At 39.0% G+C, this 19,263-nt stretch overlaps 1 protein-coding gene across 8 annotated transcripts in view; it reads left to right on the top strand.

The window, feature by feature from the left end:
• GREB1L (GREB1 like retinoic acid receptor coactivator) overlaps positions 1-19,263 on the top strand; it is a 143,110-nt gene that overhangs the window by 95,944 nt on the left and 27,903 nt on the right. For all 8 annotated transcript variants that reach the window (XM_054815849.1, XM_054815850.1, XM_054815856.1 and 5 more), the window contains 11 exons: positions 692-826; positions 2,732-2,869; positions 3,205-3,324; positions 5,048-5,185; positions 6,967-7,152; positions 10,647-10,973; positions 11,827-11,955; positions 12,567-12,701; positions 15,125-15,322; positions 17,205-17,385; positions 18,695-18,887. In XM_054815849.1, coding sequence (XP_054671824.1) covers positions 692-826; positions 2,732-2,869; positions 3,205-3,324; positions 5,048-5,185; positions 6,967-7,152; positions 10,647-10,973; positions 11,827-11,955; positions 12,567-12,701; positions 15,125-15,322; positions 17,205-17,385; positions 18,695-18,887 — 1,880 coding nt within the window. The remainder of the gene's footprint in view (positions 1-691; positions 827-2,731; positions 2,870-3,204; positions 3,325-5,047; positions 5,186-6,966; positions 7,153-10,646; positions 10,974-11,826; positions 11,956-12,566; positions 12,702-15,124; positions 15,323-17,204; positions 17,386-18,694; positions 18,888-19,263) is intronic.

Here is a 19,263-nt window from a genome sequence, read left to right as displayed (position 1 = left end):
CCTTGCTAAAGTGCTCTAAGGAGTTGCTGTTTGTTAATTCCTGCAAAGAGTTTGGACTCAGATACTCTTCATTTCCTACCCAGACTTATAATGGACATACACTTTTCATAGCCTTATAGACAGTCGTGCCGCAAGGAGATTTTATGTATTTGATATTTTTTTCTGCCCTAAGTCAAGTTCAGCTGTGTCTGACAGAGGTTCAATAACTTATTCTGGAAAATCTCAGGTGATGGAGATTCCACAATCGTTTTAGGCAACTTATTGCAGTGCTTGTTCCCTATGCTTGCTGGGGGCAAGTCACGTAAGCTCTTTACCTTTGCTTTCTCATCTGTAACATGGGATAGCTGTGTTCACTTGCCTATCCCACAGGTGTATTTTGAGGAGCAATGGGATAGCCCTTTTGACAGTTAAAATATGTTTTGAGTTTATGTGATTACAAAATATTGTGAAAGAGATCAATCTGTAGATTATGAGATTCTATAGAAATGCCCAGATAAATACTTTTTACAAGTCCTAAAAATACCAATACATGGTGATTTCTTAGGAGTGTAAAAAAATTATTTGCATTGTATGCAGGAATGAGTTTAGATAAATGTATATGACTGTTCATGTGTATATAATACAACTTATATATACATGCATACATATATAATGTTTAATCATTACTTAAGTAAACAACTTCTTTTCTCAGATTCTTCAGTATTCAGTCCAGCAAAATCATCTTCTGCTGTTAACTTAAGTGGAACTCAAGACCCATCCCGGAACAAGAGTGTTGTGAAACCTCTGGCTCTGTCAGTACAGCTTGTAGGAAAGGCATTTTCTGCAGGTATGGCTTTGCTTTCCAGGACAGCTGAGAGCCAAGGGAATTACCAGCTTAATAGCCAAGAAATAAGAGAATAATCTTTTTGGTGGAAAAAGGAAAGGAAAACATTCACTACCATTCTCCAAAACTCTCGTATTCTTGCAGTCCCCTGCACAGAAATTTTCCATGGCCATTACTGGCCCCAAACTGAGCCACACCTTGGCTTTCAGATTTGACATTCTGGTAAAAGTGTATGTCATATCCCTCTTTGCACTTTGTAAGATGTCTAAGAAGGCATAAAAGTCACCTCTTGATATGACATGGATTCTTACCTGAGTAACTGAGAGCTGTGTGTGGTTCTGCATTTGTAACAGGTATAGTTCCTTCAGATACATTTAATGGAATTTAGTCTCATTTAAAGAACTTTTAAATCATTTTAATTATTTATTTCTGTATTGTGTGTTTAATAAATTAGAACCAACCTCAACTGTGGCATCTAAATCCTTCACTGGTATTCGGCTGTGATATTCTGATTGTTTATTAAGTTAGCTGGTTAGTCCTATAAGCAATGAAAAAATATAATTATCACACTTATTACAGAGAAGTATGATTGAATAAGAAAAAACATAAATTTATTTGGTTATATATGCACATGTGCATTACGTTTTATACATGATGTATTATATCTGCTATTTTATACAATATATATTGTTATATATACATAATATTATTACATTGTATCTAATGAATCATTAACATTTCTTTGTGTAAAATACCCTTTTCCCCTCCATACCTGTGTAAGAAAGATAATTTATCATGCACTGAAAAGACTTCCCACCATTTCAGCCACTTCTGTAACTGACCCACGTCCACCATATCTGTCCGTGCCAAATTGTTGACTCAGAGTGCAAATGGGGAGCTTACAATGGGCAAGTGATGTTACTCAGATTTTGCTAATTGGCAACCTGAGAATCTTGTGCCTGAATTTATTTGGACTGCAGCTGGAGAGTTCCACCTTATGTTGTTTTAAGCCAAATACCCACATCTCAAACTCTTTCTGTTGCAGCTGACATCAGCAAGCTGCGGCACCATCTCCTTCTGTTGCTCCCGGAATGTGTTCCTGGGAGCTAAATCCTCGTGGAGCTGACCGATATGGCAAGGAGCTGTAGTCCCCACTGGGCTCCATGTCTGCTCTATGCAGTTTATGCCATTTTTTTTTTCCTGCAAAAATTAGGCTCTGAAAAAGAACGGGAAGGAGCTCAGAAGTGTGAGGATAACTTCTTGTGATCCTCTGCTGTTGTTCATTTTGTGGTCTGGATATAGTGGGTCCTGCCAGGGTGGGACTTGCTGGGACTGGAGGATTGTCTTATACAGAGGTAGCAAAATTAAGCATGGTTTGCCTCAGTGATGCTCAGACCACGTATACTTGTATACAGCAAACTGCCCTGTCTTCCCTGCCCAGTCTCCTTTGCTGCAGCTTTAGATGAGATCCATGTAGTGAATTACTGTGTACGGCACATGGATCACCGAGGGTAAAAGGTACAGATGCACCAAAGTGGCTTAGGAATCTTTACAAACTGAATTAATGATGTGCATTTTTTTTTTATTTTCAGTATTAAAAAAGTGTCACAAACTTCCCAATATTTTTTTTTGTGTATGTAATTTTCTATTTTATTTTGTTGGTGGTTGTTTTGGATTTTTTCTTCCACCTATCCTCCTCACCCTGAAATCTGGAGACCCCGTTTCAAGGTTAGGATTTTGCAGCCTGTGCCCAAATTATTCTCTGCCATGTATACTTCATGCTTTCCCTGGAGTATGTTTCTTTGTCACGCATCTTTCCCTGTTCTTTTGTGTCTGTGTGTGGCTGTATTATTTTGTTTGTTTTGAAGACTGTCTCAAGCCCCACACTCTGTATTTTATTATACTCAGCTCCTCTTTCACTACGTGCCAACGATGTTGCTAATGGAAATGCTAATGGAGGAAGAAATAGTGTATTGAGTTCTACAGTCTCTCGGCCAATGCCTCACTCTACATCTCCAAGCCCTGGCTCTGCAGCTGGAGACCAAGGTAAAGAAAAACACCCTGTTCTTTTATTTTAAGCTGCACTGGCTGTTGAGCCTGAAATTCGTTACTTTGTTCTTCCCATCATAGCTGTTTCTGCAATTCAGTCTTTATAGATCCATTTGGATTTTGTCATGACCATTAATGATAATGCTGTATTTTTTAACACAGGTAACAACATTTTTCACATCATACTCTGGCTTTGTGCAAATCTAGGTGTAAACCTCTGGCTCTCTGTGGTGTGATACCAGCTTAATACCAACGTGAAATGGCAATGTGGGCTGGAATCTGGTCATTTGGGAGGATGGGGTTTAGAACTGGTTTTTTGCTTTCCTTCCCAGCATCAATGTCCAGTTCTGGACCACCAAAGAAACGTCACCGGGGATGGTCTCCTGGGTCCCCAGTCCCTCCTCCTGGTTTAGCAGTACCTGTTCCTACAATTCGGCCTTCGACAAGAACAGGTAAAACTTAAATCATACCAATTTTGTTTGTAAAAGCAGTATTGAGCCAGACCAGTAGCCCTGTGCTGCTTCTCTTAAGTGTTGCACAGAAAACATAACTGAGCTTGTTGAAGTAGTTAAGTACACCATGGAGAGTTTTTCAGATGCCTCAGAAAAGCACACATGATTGCCTGGTCCTTGTTGCCATAATCTAAGATGGGACAATGGGAAAGCAAAAGTACTGGGGGAGAGAGAGGAAAGGAAGATGTGAATAATATTAGTAAGAATCCAAAGCTAAGTGCCCTAGATATAACTCTGTTCTTCTAAAATTGTGCAGGCGTATGGATATATGAACATATTAGAAGAATTTCCATTAGCCTTCACATTGAGTGTTGTGTCTCAGTCTGGTGTGGCGTGCTACAGAAACAGTACACTTGGTTCCTGCACAGGAACGAGGGCTTTATATAATTTTGGCCTAACAAAGGATGCTGATGTCCACTAGGTCATCTTCAGTTAAAAGCATAATGTTTGTGAGGCCAGATGTCTGTTGTACATGGAAAAGCTATGAGAGGGATATGTAACATCATGATATGAAATAGGATTAAATGTGAGTTTGTGTGACTACTCATCAATATGCATGTAAGGTACCTCTTTCTATATAGCTATCAACAAAACCGTTCACTATTTAAGCGCTTTACAGCTGTGGGGTTCAGAATACTTTGTAAAGGGGAATAAGCAATTATTCTTGTCTCTGTAGAGTGGGACAATAAACATCCAAGGAAGGAAAAAAAAATTTGTCAACATGCACTAGAGGACTTGTTTTTGAGATATTTTGGAATTGATTTTCAGACATATTCATCATGGGAAGAAGGATTACATGATAGTGCAGGCCTGCCTACTTGAGCATCTCAAATCAATCACAGCTTTTACAGCTTTCTAGCTTCAGAGATCTGCGAGGATAGGCGACATAAGGCAATCTCCTTTTTGTTGAGTCTGTCTCCACAAATCTACTACCTTTGCTTGTACTCCATTTTCCATGAGTCTTTCATAGTATGTTTTGCTGTTGGATAAACAATTTCCACACCTAAAACATATGCATGCATGCATTCATTCATGCTGCCTATGATGCTTTTTGGTTGATGGCATTGTTTGAAAAATCTGTTACAAACCACCAAATGAAGCCCGAGAAACTTCTGAAGCAGACCTCAGGCTGAAACCTGATGACAGATTACAAAATTCTTGCACTTTGTTTCTTTTTACTTGTGAAAGCTGCTTTTCCTCTTTCATGAGTAAAGCCTAATTTTTATCCTTCTAGCAACTATCTAAGGACAGCTTTGAGATTTTGGCCTGTATTTCTTTTTCTTATCTACGTGAATCGAGGTCAGAAGTTGGAGCAGTCTCTTCCCTTGTGTTGAGAGGCAGCATTGAGTGGTAGCCTCCGTCTTAGAGGTGGCCTTTTGGCTTAGTACTTGGCTTTGTTTCAAGATGCATATTCAAACCTGTGTTTTCCTCTCTCATTCCCACCAACAATACAGTGGTCAGAAAAAGTTTTATTTTAGGGGTGGGGCTACAGGAGGATATGGGCTCTTAATTTAAATTACTTAAAACTATAGCAGGAAATGCAGAGACCTTTTGAATTTTATTACAGTTAGTGATCTGCAGTAATTTTTTTTATTTGTTCATACGGTCAAATCACAGTATGAGCCTTTTAATAATGGAAGCTTCTCTTTTCTTTATTTTATAGAGCCTCTTTTGTCAGCCCCAGTTCCTCAATCCATGTTAACTGGAATTTTACAGCCTCAACCCATCCCAGCAGGGGAGACTGTAATAGTTCCTGAAAACCTGCTGAATAACTCGGGAGTCAGACCAGTGATTCTGATAGGTAAGTCTTACCCTGGGGAATCAAATGCTGTGTTTTGAATAAATGCACGCTCCCCTAAGAGAAAGGAATTTTTGATTTCTTTTTGTTGGTTCTGGGATTCAGTACAATACAAAGTAAGTTTGTCACGGATAGTTTGCTTTAGTTGCTCAACATTTAAATTTGGAAGTTAAGCGATTTCTGGAGAACCTGATTTGCAAACGGGTCACAACTAGGTCAAATTTATACAAAATCTCAGGCCAAATTGAAGCTTTGTACAAATAAGATTTTTGTAAAATCCAAGAATAGAAATATTTCCATGTGATGAAAATAGGTTTCCAGTGTAAACAACTTACAAAACAAGCAAATATTTCCTGCAGCATTTATAGTCCAGATCTTGAAGCCCAGGGATTCTGCATGAGAACCAGAAGATTGATTTGAACTGACTAATCAGAAGTGAATGATACTAACTTTTTGTCTTTTGTAGTCCATACTTCTTGTAAGCAACCGAGATAACAGATCAGGCTTTTAAAATCTGTTAGCTGTATAAAGTACATTGTTAACTGTTAGAAGGACATTGCTTTTACTTTAAAAGTATGATTCATGATGTAAATATCCCTTTCAAGCTGAGCTACTTGGGCATATTATGTAACAAAGATGAGTTGGCTAGTACTGCCAAAATTTTGATGAGTGATTTTTGGACTCTTTAAATCTCTTTTCAGTCCAGGATCATACAGATGGTCCTGTAAAGTAGCTTCATTGTTAACAGAACATGCCTATGAATGCAGTCCATGGAATAATTTATCATTCCTGAAGAAATGGAGTTCTCCAAGTCCTCACTTGCACAGATAATCCTAATGCACACAATTCCCAGAGAATTAACAGGGCCATGTATTAGTAAAACCACCAAGGATAGAGTTACACTTCTTTCGGTTTGTTTTGCTTAGTGGTGTTTTCTAGAAGCTAATTCTAAAGCTCTAGGATGGTGCTCTAACGGTTTTCAGAGAAACACTTCCTTATTAAAGATGACGGTGCCTACGGTCATCAGTTTAAGTGCAAATTGAATGCAGCCCTTAGGCTCTTGGAGAGTTGCCAGTGAAGTCCTCAGTTAGGCTAAATGTTAGTGGCCCTGAGAAACAGCGTCCTATTAATAGTGCAGAACCAGATGTACCCAGACGGATGGGTTTGGCAAAATCTGCGTGGAATTTTTTTTTTTTTAAACGAAAACATGCTCAAGGGAAAAAGGAGTTAACCTGTGCTCGTGTGCTTTACCTTACAGAACAGCATGTTTAGTTGTTGATGTTTATTTAACCTGTTTATGAAAACAGAATGGAAACAGGGCAAAAAAAGTGGAATCAATCACAGCAATACCGCAGTGGCTGAATCAATGCTAATGTCACTTATGCTGCTTTTATAATGTTAAGATCAATGTACTTTTGCTTCCATTGATTTTTCTTTTTTGTACACTATATTATGGAGAATCTGTATTTAAAGGTCAGGGTAAGACCCAAATAGATAATATTCTCATTTGTATTTGGATAACAATAATTATTATCCTGCTAGTATGAAATTATTGTTAGATTTTGCAAATCTATGTGATCACTTGTTGTAAAATACAGCAAAGGATCACAGGCGTGTCTCATTTATTTGGCAGGCAATTAGAATGCCAAGAACAATCACTGATGCAGAATATTTTGCAGGATAACATTAAGGAGGAGTTTGGAAATGTATATATTGTGCAAGATTTCATGTAGTGGCATATTTTGTGAATTTCTGGGGGGGTGTGTTTGTTTCTTTTTTCAAAGGTTATGGCACTTTACCTTATTTCTATGGAAATGTTGGTGATATTGTTGTAAGTCCCTTGCTGGTGAATTGCTACAAGATTCCACAACTGGAAAACAAAGATTTGGATCTCTTGGGTTTGTCCAGCAGTCAGCTGCTAAGTGTGGAGAATATGATACTTTTAACTATTCAGTATCTTGTGCAACTAGGTAAGCAGTTTGTCATAAGCACTTGTTTTTATTTGTGACTGTCTTTTTTTTCTCCCCACCCTCTTTATGTTCATTTCAGAGCCAGTTTTCTGGCTATTTTTGTGCGTGGAAGAGGTAAGTGGCTCCATCTAGTGTGTGTGACTTCGCTACTTTGTTCATCAGGCTGAAGAAGGCTGGTACTGCTTCTGCTCTCCATATGGGGATTGACCAGGTCACCTTTGTGAAAATGGATTTGCAATGCAGATAACTCATTTGCTTAGGGTATCAAACCATCAGTTATCACAGCTCTTTCTAAGGACACTCGGTCTGTTTTATTCAGTTTTGTGACAAATGCCGGCAGATGTGTGATGGTCATCATTGTTTTGGTGACAGCACCGTTAACATGAAAACCACATTTGTTATTCAGACTAAGGCAAGTGATTCAGGGAATATCTCATTCTTGTAAATGTTTTTGAAATGGACCCTTTGGAAGTTTGACAGCAAACCAGCAAACCACATTTTCTTTCTTTTATTGCAGGTCCAGACATTTTTCCCTACCTTAGAGTAAAAAGCAGCAGTGTTAACAGTAAGGTTTTAGAAGTTAAAGAATAATGCAGGATAGTGTTGGGAAACTTCTCACAGCAGTCTCACTTTTAACTTCTGTATTTGACAAGTTGCTGCTTATCATAGAGGAGTGTGAAATGACTTTTGTGAAGAGCACACTGCTTTTCCTCTACTGGATTTCCGCTAGGGAATCTGTAATACGTGATGGTATGAAATGTGCGAACATTTCAAAAGAAGCACAACTGGTGATAACCCTGTAATTTGGGGAGCAAATGTGCTCTGTATGGGTTTCTCCCATGGGTTCTTATACTTCGTTCTTCTCCCTCAATGCAGTGCGGTTACAGACAGGAAGGAGGCCATCTTCTCTCTTGTAATATTCTCTAAGTGACCTGTTCGCGTTATTTATTGTTCTCTACCTCAGTAGTCCATTGGATGCCATGTTAGAACTGACAGAGGGTTTTCTTTGTTTTTTACAGGCTGAATGTTTTTCTGTTGCCTTTCTCTCAGTGGGTTTAAATTTGTTATTTGAGGTTTTCATCTTCATTGGAAAGTTTGTAGAGTCTGCATGTTAAAACCAGCTGCTTCACACAGTTCTAGATTGATAGAGGCAGCTTATGAATTTCCTTCAGAGAAACATGTAGCCAGCTGATACAGCATTTCCAATTAAAAAATAAGCTATTTATTGAAACTTATTGAGTCAGTGAACCACACTGCATGAGCAAATCCAACCTTAGATGGATGCAGCAAGTCTATGCTTGCTGCAAAATGGAGGAGGCTTTGTGCAAAGCTTCTGGAGCTGAGCTGAGCTGTGTCTAGTGAGTGCCGTGCCTTCGGAATAAAGAAGTTCTCTTATTAGCAGGTGTTTAGTTTGGCTTTTGTTCTTAGCTGTGCAAAGCTGAATACTTCTGCATTTGGCCTTATGTGGAGATGGGCGCCAGCACTGTAAGATGAAAGAGCCTAATGAGGAGAAAAGTAAAAACATTCTGCAGAACATGGGCATCAAAACATGTTGCTGGTTTGAATATTGCTACAAACTTAAAACTGTTGGAATTGTGACAGTTGCCCTGAACTGTAGCCTTCATCCCATTCTGTAAAATCCAGGCAGATCAAAGATGACTGGAGGGCAGCCAGCTTCAAAAGTTTTTAACGAGAAGAGACAAATACACATATAAATTAACAGTTTATTCATGTGAGCCTCTTTTTTAGTTGAGAAAATAGGACTAAAAGTTATTCTTTCTTCCACAGTATATTGCGAAAGAGTAAGATAAAGGCAAAGATAAAAAAGCAGACAGAAGAATGAAATAGTCTTGCATAATTTTTTCAGATCTTGCTACTTGTGCAAAATATATTTGCAGATGGCTGTGATCACAGATCATAAGAATATTTTTTATGAAAGTGCTCCTTGAAAAAAGATATATCAGAGAATTCCTTTCAGTTTTCCTGTAAAATTATGACATTATTCATTGTAGGATAATGCTGCTGTGTTTTCAGAAATCGGCTGAGCAATCTCGCAATGATATTACAAGACAAAGCAAACAAAATAAGTGCATTTCTGATGCTTTCATTTTAAACCTACTATGAAGACTATACACAGTTAAAGCTGTAATTGTGAGCCATAGCATTGTGATAAATAAATTCCACTGACTGTGATAAAGGAATGAGTAAAAAAAGATCATAGAATCACAGAATGGTTGGGGTTGGAAGGGACCTTTAAAGACGATATAGTTCCAACCCCCCTGCCATGGGCAGGGACACCCTCCACTAGACCAGGCTGCCCAAAGCCCCATCCAACCTGGCCTTGAACACTTCCAGGGAGGGGACATCTACAACCTCTCTGGCCAACCTGTTCCAGTGCCTCACCACTCTCACAACAGAGAATTTCTTCCTAATATCTAATCTAAATCGACCCTCCTTCAGCTTAAGGGCCCCCCCTTGTCCAATCACTACTTGTCCTTGTAGACAGTCCCTCTCCAGCTTTCCTGTAGGCCCCTTTCAGGTACTGGCAGGCTGCTATAAGGTCTCCCCAGAGCCTTCTCTTCTCCAGGCTGAACAACCCCAACTCTCAGTCGGTCTCCATAGGAGAGGTGCTCCAGCCCTCTGATCGTCTTTGTGGCCCTCCTCTGGACTTGCTCCAACAAGCCCATGTCTTTCTTAGGTTGGGGCCCCAGAGCTGGATGCAGTACTCCAGGTGGGGTCTCACAAGAGCAGAGCAGAGGGGCAGCATCACCTCCTCAACCTTCTTTTGATGCAGCCCAGGACACGGTTGGCTTTCTGGGTTGCAAGCCAACTGTATGGTGCTAAGATAGGATAGCTTATATTTCTGTTTTCCAATTCAAGTTCGCAATACAGTTTACAATGTCTGGGGAATGTAGATCTAAAGTTGCATATACCTCTTAACATTAGAAGTTTGAAGATTTGCTAAATTAATCTAATTTAACTAAAATGAAAGAGAGGTTAAATATCTTTATTTACATCCATGCTTAGTTTACTAGTATGGATGATGAGAACAAGCAAAATGAAGACCACTTGACAGTCTTTGTCATACTGTGTGGCTACAAGTAGACTGCAAGGATAAGCATTTGGGTTTTCTGCTATAAAAACATACAGAGGCTACATGATTAATCCCTCTGTTCCAAGCAAAAGGCACGTATTTTCCCACTCCTTTTTTTTCCCCACTGGTTTCTGAAGGTAGAAAAGCTAGGAGTGAGACGGAATACCTCATTATTAAAAAAAAAAAAAAAAAAAAAGGAGATGGTGGGAGAGAGGCATATAATATGAAAAAGCAAGAATACACCATGTGGGTAGATTTCCACTGAGTAGCGAATGGGTTTTGTACATACAAAAAATATGCTGAAGGAGCTTGTCTGATCAAGACAGACATGTGATTATTGCAGGTTCAATAACATTTTGATATGAGGTACTGTTCTTCTGTTTGTTTGTTTTCAATGTAGGTCCTGACCAGATACCCCTGAGGGAAGAATTTGAGCAGATCATGTTGAAAGCTATGCAGGAGTTCACTCTGCGAGAGCGATCCTTGCAAATGAGTGCACAGTGTATCTCTGTGTCACCAGGTCAACTCCCTTGGCTTGCTAGGTTAATCGCTAGTGTGTCCCGGGACCTCGTGCACGTGGTTGTTACCCAGAATTCACTGGCAGAGGGCATCTCAGAGACCTTGAGGTCTCTCAATGAAATGAAACATCAGCAAAAGCTACCAGATTATGTTGTTGCCATTTGTGCATCAAAGATAAGAGGAAATGAATTCTGCGTAGTAGTCCTAGGTGAGTATATTTGCAGTACGCTTCAAGTACCAATGAAATTTTGCTGAATTAATCTGCTAGAGTTGTTCCAGCTCTTAAATCCCTTTTGTTCTTTTTATTCTCCTTTGTAATGTGACACTGCAACGTCACAGTTTACTATTGCTCCATTGAGACTTGCAGTACTGATGCCCATGAGGATCTAAAAAAATAGCTGTGTGCTAGAAATTACCACTCCTTGAGAGGCCTGAAACTTTATTCTTAGAAACTATCTTGAAGTGACCTAGTGACAAAATAGTCATTTTGTCTTTCTTTGTTTTGTGTAAAAGCTGTGCTATTTCACATGGCAATATTGGATTGACCACAGTCTTCTGCAGACCACTGTAAAACAGAACATGCTTTTTATCCTTTTTACCACGTTGGCTTTCAAATTCCGCATTGGTGACTGGCTGTGATGTTTGTGTGTGCATGAGTGTGTCTGGGTGGAAGTGAATTTTGACTAGTCATCTTTCCTTTGTAGACAGATAAACCATTAATGTCAATTTTTTACCTTTTTTCACGCTGGGGATAATTACTTTTTCATATTTAACCACAATCCTCCATTTCATCTAAGGTACAAATGCTTATTTTGCATATCATTTGTCACTCAAGTTTGCAAAACCATGGGCAACAGCTTGCAAAGGGTATGCTAAACCGATATAATTAATCCTTCCGTCACTAGCAAAATAGACTTGAGACTCCTCTCCTGGTCTACTAGGTAGAGGCAGTGGAGATCCATAACTGAAGATCAGCATTCCCCACACCTCTAGGATGAAAAGGTTGTGTTGATTGTGCACTGTATTAAAGATCGCTCTCACTTTTTCCCCCTCTTCTCCAGGTCAATATCAATCTAGGGCACTTGCAGAAAGCATGCTTACCACCAGTGAATTTTTAAAAGAAATCAGTTATGAGCTCATCACAGGGAAAGTTAGTTTCCTGGCATCGCATTTCAAAAATACGTCTTTAGGTGAGTGATCCTAAGAAACAGAAGTTCTAGCCAAGACAGTCATTTCTTTAGGGTTGGTGTGTCATCTGTTCAGCAGCTAAAGTGCACAGGAATACAGCTCTGCCTTCTACACAGAGAGGTGTTCTTTCCTTCTCCCCATTCACTGCACGTAAAGGAGTGCTCATCTCCTCACCCTGTGACAAAACATTTTTAACACTGTTTATATTGCTGAACGTGACAGCAGGGCACCTGTAAGTGCATGAGTCTTTTCCTGTTTGCGCTTCGAGCACAGGTTGGTTTATACATTTATAGGTTTTTTATAGGTTTTATAGGTTTGTTTAGAGGTTGTTTTATAGCATATGTTTCTCTGTAATCATCAGACGTCACCGCTAGCTGTAAAGGCAAAGAGATTAAATTATTCAGCTGTGCTTTATTTTTTTTAATTCATTCAACTGGCAAATCAGTAAATAAAAGAGAAAAATATTCTCCCTCCCTCTCTTCCCTGTATCCCCAGCCCCTTGCCCCTTCGCAGATTCAACATCAGCTGTGTGAGAACATGTGTGTATGTAATGTTCTACACCATTTGTCTGAAACGGCTTCCAGATAATTTGATGTTGCTCATTGTTATCTAGGTGATGATTTGGACAAGCTGCTGGAGAAAATGCTACAGCAGCGAGGGGAAAGTGTCATTATTCCTTTTAATGGAGATGTTAGCGAGTGTGTGTCATCTCAGGAGGCAATTGCCATGGTTTCTACACAAGAACCAGGTAATTTATTTTTTTTACGTGCAAGATGTGAAATAAATGAGCAGTTTGTTAAACATCAAAATGCATGTGCCTCAGAAGAGTCTGAGGGCACAGCTGCAGTCAGTGTGCCAATCTTCAAATATTAATACTGCCAGCTGACTGTAGCAATACAGCAGTCTCTCAGACAGAAAATCTCTGTAGTAACCTTCAGCAATGGTTTTCCCCTATGTTTTATAATTCCTAAGCTAAAATATGTGATTTTCTGTTCTGCACTATGCAGAGTACAGAAGATGTTCCTTTGTAATGTTGGCAGTGTGGACCCATCTCGCCCTTATGCACCTAGAAAAGGAATGTAACCTTGGGCTTAAGGCAGAGGGAAACTGCATTCTCATTCTGATCTCCCCAGGTGTCCTCCTGTATCTTAACTTTTGATATCCCTCACTTTCCACATATAAAATGGTAATAATACGTACCACACTCTTGTGCCCTGAGGCTTAAACTTTTAGGGAAAGTGTTTTAAGATCTTAGACTGAAAGTGCTAGGCAAGTGGAATCTATAATTTGCTTATTTGAAATGTGTGTTATTCAGCGTAATGTGATGAGATACTTGGGTGCAAAAGATGAGCTAGGATTGCCTGTCTAAAAATGCTAATTATAATTTTCTCATTTTGGAATTCTTTCATTAGTTTTAACCATACTTTCCTTTTCATATGACAGTAATGGCAAAAGATACATTGAGCTGCTGTGAATGCTGACATTAGTTTAGGTCTAGTATCAAAGCAAATTCAATCTCCAATAACGCTTTTTCCCTATGAAAGAAAGGTATGCTCTTGATTCATTAGTTAGCTTAAATTAATCAGCTCAGTGTTAGATCTGAATGAAAGCAAGGTGGTTTGTAGTCTCCACATGGATCAGAAGATCCAGTTAGGAAGACTGCCAGGTACTTTGTTCTGGCACCCCCAGAAGGACGAGTCTTGAGCTTCCTCACAAGATTAATTTGAAGGGGAAAACTATCTTTTAATTCTGTTATTTTTTTATTCTTATTGTGTAATGATGTGCAGAAGTGCTTTTTTAAACCTTCATGTTTTCTCAAATGATTATTCTGAGCTAGTTTTATCTTTAAAATATGGCTGTACAATGATTGAAGCTACTGGGAATCTGCCTGAATTAAAAAAAAAAGGAGAGGTAAGTCTCCTAGGCAGTGAGAGGGACCTTTCTCTCAAAGTAGATCTACTGAAATGAACACTGAGGCAGGTTTGAGTGGGAGGTAGGTGCACACACACAAGTACACGTGTCTGTATCAAACTAACATTCCAGGTTTTCGCCCCAAACAACTTCCAGTTTTCATGTAAATTGCAAGATTGTATAAAGTGGCTTATTACTTTAAAAAGCAACATCAGTTCTTGTGTATTGAATTTGCAGTAGTTTGGGATTTTTTTCTTTGTTTTGGTTTTTTTTTTTTAAGAAATTTACCCTAGGTAATTTTTATGATAAGCAGTCCATTAATCAGAATGTAATTTGTAGTAGAAAAACTGACATGAACAAAAAATGTAATGGCATTATAGGATTTAATTTGGAAATACTGAAATATAGAAACATGCTTTTTCTTCAAGGAAACATGAACGGTACGTGTCTATAGAGAGCAAAGTTCCAGTCCCTCAGCAGTCCTCTGCAGCTAGTGCTATATTGACATTTATTAAATTCAAATAAATCTGAGACTAAAATTTTGTTAAAAATCAAGAAATCTCCAAAGAAATAATTGTCCCCTCCCCAATAATTGGGATTTATTGCCTAGGTATATTGCTCATCTTCTCTTCACAGCGTATATTACTATCAGTCAGTATATAGACATACGGCTATCTCAGTCATGACTTAAGAGTGGGGCTCTACTTCAGAGCCGAGCTGAGCTACAAATGAACTCCCAACTGACCTGCTGTCCTGTTAGAGTGGTTTTGGCAGGATTATCAATGCAGGCTCAGTTTCCTCAGATTAATAGGTGTGCTGGCTCTCCTCCCATCGTGCCCTGAACACAGCAACCTCAGCTGGTGAAAAAAACATAATATGCAGGCATATATATGTATGTATATGTATGTGTGTGTGTGTCTGTTCATTTAATGGAATGCATTTCACTTTGTTGGCATCAAGGTTTCCTTGGGTTGCACTGTTAAAAAATCCTCAAAACACTTAGGGCGTTTCAAAAATGGGCAGTGCTGTACTTGCAGTCATCTGATGTATTATCACATTTTGATCAAAAAAAGAAAGTTGACATGTGTGATCTGGACCCAGCTCTCCAGAGTGTTAAGCTTTATTCTGCTGAGTGATTTTTATACTTTTTTCTGATAATAGAGGGTAGGCTGTTTGGAGGGTCATGTTTATTGGGGGGGTGGGAAAGTAAACATGTTTCTTGTTGTGTTTTGTTTTCTTTTTCAAACAAACACACTCTAGATTTGGATGTTGATACCTTCCAAATTTACCAGCCACAGCTTACAGTTGCCAGAAAGCTCTTGTCCCAGGTTTGTGCTATAGCAGACAGTGGCAATCAGACCCTGGATCTGGGCCACTTCAGCAAAGTAGACTTCATCGTTATAGTTCCCCGTTCAGAAGTCCTGGTGCAGCAGACCCTTCAACGGATTCGACAATCAGGTAAAAGGGAGGGGAGGGAAACCAAACTGAAGTATTTGATTGGTATTAAATCATATCTGGTATAAATGGAGAAGTAAGTTGCTCCAATGTGTATTTTGCATGTCCTGTGTTGGCTCCATTAGTTGGTATCATTGATGAATTATCCCTATCTCCTTTATCATAAACTGGGCCCAAGCTGTACCACAGAAGCGACTACAGAAACTTCCCTATTCATGCAGGTCTGAGAAACGTATGATCTGAAGAAACATTTAGCTGTTGAGAGGGAGGGCATGAGCAAATGCGGCTGTTCACATCTTTGATCCCCAAGAGCTGTTAGTGCCATTTGTTCTAAGTACACATTTCTGCATGTGCTCTCATATGTATTAGCACAGACGTATGTGCAGGAAGCTCTCTTGTTAGGTAGGTAAATGCCTGAGTAATACATGCACGTTGGCACACAACAACTGCCATGCTGATTCAGATGGTGACTTTTCTTGTCTGGGGCTCTGTGTCTGACCGTGGCCAGTGCCAAATGCTTCAACTGGAACAAGAAGCTTTAGTGGACAGGTTATGGAATATGTCTGCCTTGAGAATGGCCTCTGTTATCCACTCTGTTAGTCACTGACATGTATCCAGAAAAGCCTGAGAGTTTCTCTGTGGAGAAAATTACTGTCTAATAGAACTAAGGACTATCTGTGTAAATCTTTGGTCCTTTTTAGCTCTTGATCTCTGATACCTGGGAGTAATGAAGTCCTTAGGATAGTTGTGTAGTTAGGATTTTTTTATCAGCTGAACATTTTATTTTATGCCTTCAGGTTTATCTAACAATATCTTGCATTTTCATTTGAAAAACATGAATATGAGCTTCTGGTGTAATGTGTCTGACTGGTTTTGGGTAGCTGTTGGCTTTTTCCCCCCTCTTATTTTCTACTCTGAACTAAACAGCCCCATACTTTGTGCAGATATACCCTAATATTGCTCAATATTGTGGTACATCTCTATGCTTTTTTCTCTTCTTTGTACTATTTTACTAGTTAAATGAAAAGAGTAAAATAGATTACATGAAGTACAGGTTTCTTTTCCTTTCTAACATAGCTTTATGGCCTTTTTTGTTCCATTCCTTATTTCTTCAGACATTGTATTTACTGAATTTGCTGCTACACACTAACCAGAAGTTTTCTGGGATCTGTTAATAGGGTTTTGCTTTTATTTTATTTTTTTAATTGAATGGGTTTTACTTTACTTTTTAAAATATTTTTTTAAATCATTAAGACCCTGGAAAATACATAGTTGACCCACATTTCACAGTAGCTTATTGCTACTTCTTTAATTCAAATGGCATTCAAAGCCATATACTGTGATAGCCATCATGCCTACTTTACAAATACAATGGCAAACTGTCATTACAAAGAATGCTAGAGAGTAGTTGCATTGACACAAACGTTGAAGCAGGGCATGAAAAAAATGGTATTCTATTAATGAGAGTCAATTTTATATAAATTCTTGATTTTTGCAAAGGAAAGGTCGGGATAACTTTTTCAGACTCAAGCAAGATTAATATATTAGCTAAGTGTGGGCAAGTTCGGCCTTGGATCATGGAGCATAGCCAACTGAGCACTGCTCTGGAAATTTTTGTGGAGGTCTGATTTTCTTTTTTCCTTTTTGGTAATGTGAGAAGTCTTTGAATGGTGTTCAGGCACTTTTTGGAGGAAATCCAGAAGCCAGGAAGCACATTTCAGCCCCCATTGTGAGAGAAAATGCATTCAGATAATTATCTTACTAGGGCATATCAGTGATTTGGCCAAGTCGTGATATTGGCAGACAAGTGGCAACCTACCGTTAACACTTCATTTTTGGATGCACTCAAAGGAAAAGATTTTTGTTGTATTCTTCTTTCTGACAGGTGTCCTTGTGGACCTGGGCCTAGAAGACAATGGAACGGCGTATCAGAGAGCCGAGAAATATGTGGTTCGGCTAGACAATGAGATTCAAACAAAATTTGAAGTTTTTATGAGACGAGTGAAGCAGAATCCCTATACACTGTTTGTGCTGGTTCATGACAATGCCCACGTGGATTTAACAAGGTAGCTGCTTCAATCTATCAAAGGAAAACCATCCTCTTCCAGTATCTTTCAGTTAGGTTTTTCAAAAGTTGTACTATCTTAGACACCCAATGCTTTCTCTAGGCCTAAGGCATTTTGTGCCTCAAAATCAGAAATCATCTCTTTTGCTTGCCCATGGTATTTGTTAACTAATTCTGATTCAGTTGAAGATAGGTGAGACTAGTTTCGGATTTTTGGATCCCGAACAAGACTGTAGGAGTAAGTGCTGTGGTATTGAAGTCCAGGAAAAAGGGCTGAATTTTGCAACTTTCTTTGTTCCTCTTGTCTTTTTCCTATTCCGTCCCTTTTTCTCTACTCAAACCCAAATCTCTCCCATGTTCACTCGTGTTTTAATTCATGTTTTTATGCTTGATGATAATGTTGTTTTTAATATAAGAAGGCTTACAGACATTTAATTCTTTGCATCATCTGAAAAATGCCCTAGCAACTATAAGAAAAGGATTTAAAAAACAGATGTGTTGGATTTGGCCAGCATTAGATCTGAACACAACACCACGTATACACATGTGCAGAAACATTTCTTCACACTGAGTAACAACTTTACTATGGAAAAAGAAATAAATAACTAAAGCTAATTATTCTGCTCTTGTTCCACTAGTAAACTGGGGAGAAAAATCTTAATGTGATTTAGACATGGTGCGTAAGGCTGTGGGATTCATTTGAATATCAGAGTTATAATAAAATACTTTCCTTGAAGGACAGCTGAAAATAGATAAAAGCAACATTCTTCCTGCTTTATCGCCACCATCACATGTTTGTTACTGTCTTTGCTGTACACTGAATTTGGAATTCCTAAATATCCTGGAGGCAAAGATAATTCCAGGAGCTGAAAATTAGGACATGAGGAGACTATCAGGTTCCCCAGTCTTTTAGAAATGTGTTGTTTCAGGCTGGAAAATGCAGGGGATTTTATAAAATTGTTACTATATCCTAATCCTGCAGATCATGCAACAGTGTTTCTCAGTGGGAGAGGTTTCATCAGTTTTGGCTTATTTTTTGTTTCCTCCATCCCATGCTCTTTTAGATTGGCACACTAATTCACCGTCTCCCTGTCAGCAGATTTTGGTCCTTTATTAGTTTTTCCCCCCGTTGCCTGAGTCTACCCACAGAGAACACGCAAATGGTTTTGACATCTTTCACCCTTACAAAGAAGTTTTTGAGCTGTGATTCTCAGTGCCATGATAATTTGGAGATTTTTCTTCAGGAAGAGAGTAATCCATTGAATCTCAGGATGTCAGTAAGGCAATTCTTTGCATTCTTATTTCTGCAGTGCCATTTCAAGTTCCCTGTCACATGGTGAGCCTAGTCATGGTCTGGCTGATAGAGTTATTAATTGCAGGGAGGTCCTTGAAGCATTCAACCTCCTTGTTCTTCAGGTCAGCTCTTTTCCTCATGCCTTGCAAACGCAGCAGTCCAGGATCAGCTCTAGCAATGAGGTACATTGGATACAATTTGATACTGTGGTAAGTGTTTAATTCTTAATTTTAACTCTGAACTTTAACGTGGACTTCACACGGAACAGAATCTAGCAGATGCGTATGTTAGGAAGGAAAATGTTAGGAGGGAGCTGCTTCTCTGCTGAAGCTTGTTCTCTCAGGCTCCAGATACACAGCCCCAGGATGCCGCTGGTGGTAGAGGTAGCATTGACATCTAGGCCCAGGAACTACACATTTTTCTTCTTCCGTCCTGTAATGGGAGAAATTACTTTCTGCGCTCTGGTCAGACAAAGCTATGTAGATATACCATAAAGCTCTGGAGCTAGCTTTCCATATTCAAGCAAGACTGTCTTTTGACTCTTAAGATATATGTCACATAGCCTGTCAAGTCTGCTCATTACTT

This window comes from Grus americana, chromosome 2 (genome assembly GCF_028858705.1).
Source record: "Grus americana isolate bGruAme1 chromosome 2, bGruAme1.mat, whole genome shotgun sequence".
Lineage (NCBI taxonomy): Eukaryota > Metazoa > Chordata > Aves > Gruiformes > Gruidae > Grus > Grus americana.
The sequence above is the reverse complement of the archived record's forward strand: the minus strand, read 5'-3'. Positions and strand labels throughout refer to the sequence as shown.